Below are 2,496 nucleotides of genomic sequence, written 5' to 3'. Positions count from 1 at the left end.
GGGCTCGGAGACCCCCATCACCGTCGGGCTCAGGGGCTCGGAGACCCCCATCACCCTCAAGCTCGGTGACCAAGAGATCAACATCACCTTCAACAATCAAGTAATGCAATAGATATTTCTAAATGATTTTGTAAAACCATGAATGTAGTAACTGATGCTTACCCTGGGAGAGCTATGGAAGAAGTATAGATCAGTAATGATCAAATTAGACAGTGAAACAAGCTAGGAGAGGCTGAATGGCCTCCTGGTGCTGTCTTCAGCTGTAGTATTTATAGAAGAAGTTTCTTTTGGATTTATATAAACCTGATGATAGAATCTTTGCAAAAATGCTGCAACGCAAGCAGAAGTATGCAGCATTCTTCAAGTGTTCACCCTAATTGGTTATAGGAGTTGGGAGGGTCATGTTGCAGCTGTACAGGACATTGGTTAGGACACTTTTGGAATACTGTATTCAATTCTGGTCTCCCTGCTACAGGAAAGATGTTATGAAACTTGAAATGGTTCAGAAAAGATTTACGAGGATTTTCTGAAGAAGGGTCTAGGCCCGAAACGTCAGCCTTCCTGCTCCTCTGATGCTGCTTGGCCTGCTGTGTTCATCCAGCTCTGCACCTTGTTATCTTACAAGGATGTTGCCAGGGTTGGAGGGTTTGAACTATAGGGAGAGACTGAATAGGCTGGATCTACTTTCCCTGGAGCATGAAAGCTGAGGGTAACCTTTATAAAGTTTACAATTTCATGAGGGGCATGGATAGCGTGAATAGACAAGGTCTTTTACCCAGGGTAGAAGAGTCCAAAATTATAGGGCATAGGTTTAAGGTGAGAAGGGAAAGATTTAAGTGGGACCTAAGGAAAAACTTTTTTATGCAGAGGGTGGTGCGTGTATGGAATGAGATGCCAGAGGAAGTGGTGGAAGCTGGTATAGTTAAAACATTTAAAAGGCATCTGGATGGGTATATGAAGAGGAAGGGTTTAGGGGATATGGGCCAGATTCTGGCAAAAGGGACTAGATTAATGTCGAATATCTGGTCAGTATAGACGAGTTGGACCGAAGGGTTTGTTTTTGTGCTGTACGTCTCTGACTCCGTGTCCGAATTGAGAGTGTGTGGAGATCGCAGTGGGAACCTGGTATGTGATGCTGTGTTTTTATTTCCCCTTCTAGAGTCATCTGTTGTACTCTTCTTTGCATCTCCCTCACCCTCTGTCCATCATTCCCACCTTTTCCCCCAGTCTGTTCTCATCTTTCTTGAAGGTGTTACTTTGACCAAAGTCTCTGATCATCAGAGCTTTTGCCAGTTTTACTAGAAAATGTGTTTTCTCAACTCTGATTTTTAAAGCAGGTTAACAAGTTGTTTAGTCCCTGGGGTTTATCTAATCGAGTTTCTTTGCTCCCTAGTGTACTGCTTTTACTGAAACTCAGTTGGTTTAGTAAATGAAATGTGCAAGTAGTGACTTGCATAGAGATAAGCCATTGAAATCATTGGGCATAGGTTGCCCTCAGGCACTGTTGCTTAGGTTTAGAATGTTGAAAATTGGTCATTACCTAATACTCAGCTGCCATTCAGTACCAAAAGTTGTGAGGGAGGTTGGTGTTTAACTGCAACATTATCTCCTTTACAGTGACTGAAATCAACAGAGGTTGGACTAAATCATCCTAATACAACTCTGAATGTTTCCTATAGATAACAAGGTGTAGAGCTGGATGAACACAGCAGGCCAGGCAGCATCAGAGGAGCAGGAAAGCTGACGTTTTGGGTCTGGACCCTTCTTCAGAAATGGGGGAGGGGAAGGGGACTCTGAAATAAATAGGGAGGGAGGGAGGCGATGATAGAAGGTGGATAGAGGAGCAGGTAGGTGGAGAGAAGACGGACAGGTCAAGGAGGCGGGGATGGAGCCAGTACAGGTGAGTGTAGGTAGGGAGTTGGGATGGGGATTGGTCAGTGGGGAGGGAGGGGCGGATAGGTGGGAGGGAAGACGGACAGGTCAAGGAGGCGGGGGCGAGATGTGCTGGTCTTGGGATGAGGTCGGGGGTGGGGACCTGCCCATCTCGACCCTGCTTCCTTGACCTGTCTGTCTTTTCTCCCACCTATTGGCCGCTCCTACCTCACTGACCAAACCCCACCCCCACTTCCTACCTACTAGCCTCATCCCCGCCTCCTTGACCTGCCCGTCTTCCCTCTCACCTACCCACCCCTCCCTCCTCACTGACCAACCTCCATCCCAACTCCCTCCCTACACTCACCTGTACTGGCTTCATCCCCACCTCCTTGACCTATCCATCTTCACTCCACCTATCTGCTCCTCTATCCACCTTCCATCATCGCCACCCCCTCTCTCTGTTTATTTCAGAGTCCCCTTCCCCTCCCCCATTTCTGAAGAAGGGTCCAGACCCGAAACGTCAGCTTTCCTGCTCCTCTGATGCTGCTTGGCCTGCTGTGTTCATCCAGCTCTACACCTTGTTATCTCAGAGTCCAGCATCGGCAGTTCCTACTATCTCTG

At 47.4% G+C, this 2,496-nt stretch overlaps 1 protein-coding gene across 1 annotated transcript in view; it reads left to right on the top strand.

Annotated features, from left to right (window-relative positions):
* map7d3 (MAP7 domain containing 3) overlaps window positions 1-104 on the top strand; it is a 34,262-nt gene extending 34,158 nt beyond the window's left edge. The window contains exon 13 of the mRNA XM_048605369.1: window positions 1-104. This exon is cut by the window's left edge and continues 1 nt beyond it. Within this exon, the coding sequence (XP_048461326.1) occupies window positions 1-104 (104 nt within the window).
* Window positions 105-2,496: the final 2,392 nt, after the last annotated feature.

The sequence above is a fragment of the Rhincodon typus genome, chromosome 14 (assembly GCF_021869965.1).
Source record: "Rhincodon typus isolate 14 chromosome 14, sRhiTyp1.1, whole genome shotgun sequence".
In the NCBI taxonomy this organism is placed as follows: Eukaryota; Metazoa; Chordata; class Chondrichthyes; order Orectolobiformes; family Rhincodontidae; genus Rhincodon; species Rhincodon typus.
This window is presented reverse-complemented; position numbering and strand designations above follow the sequence as displayed.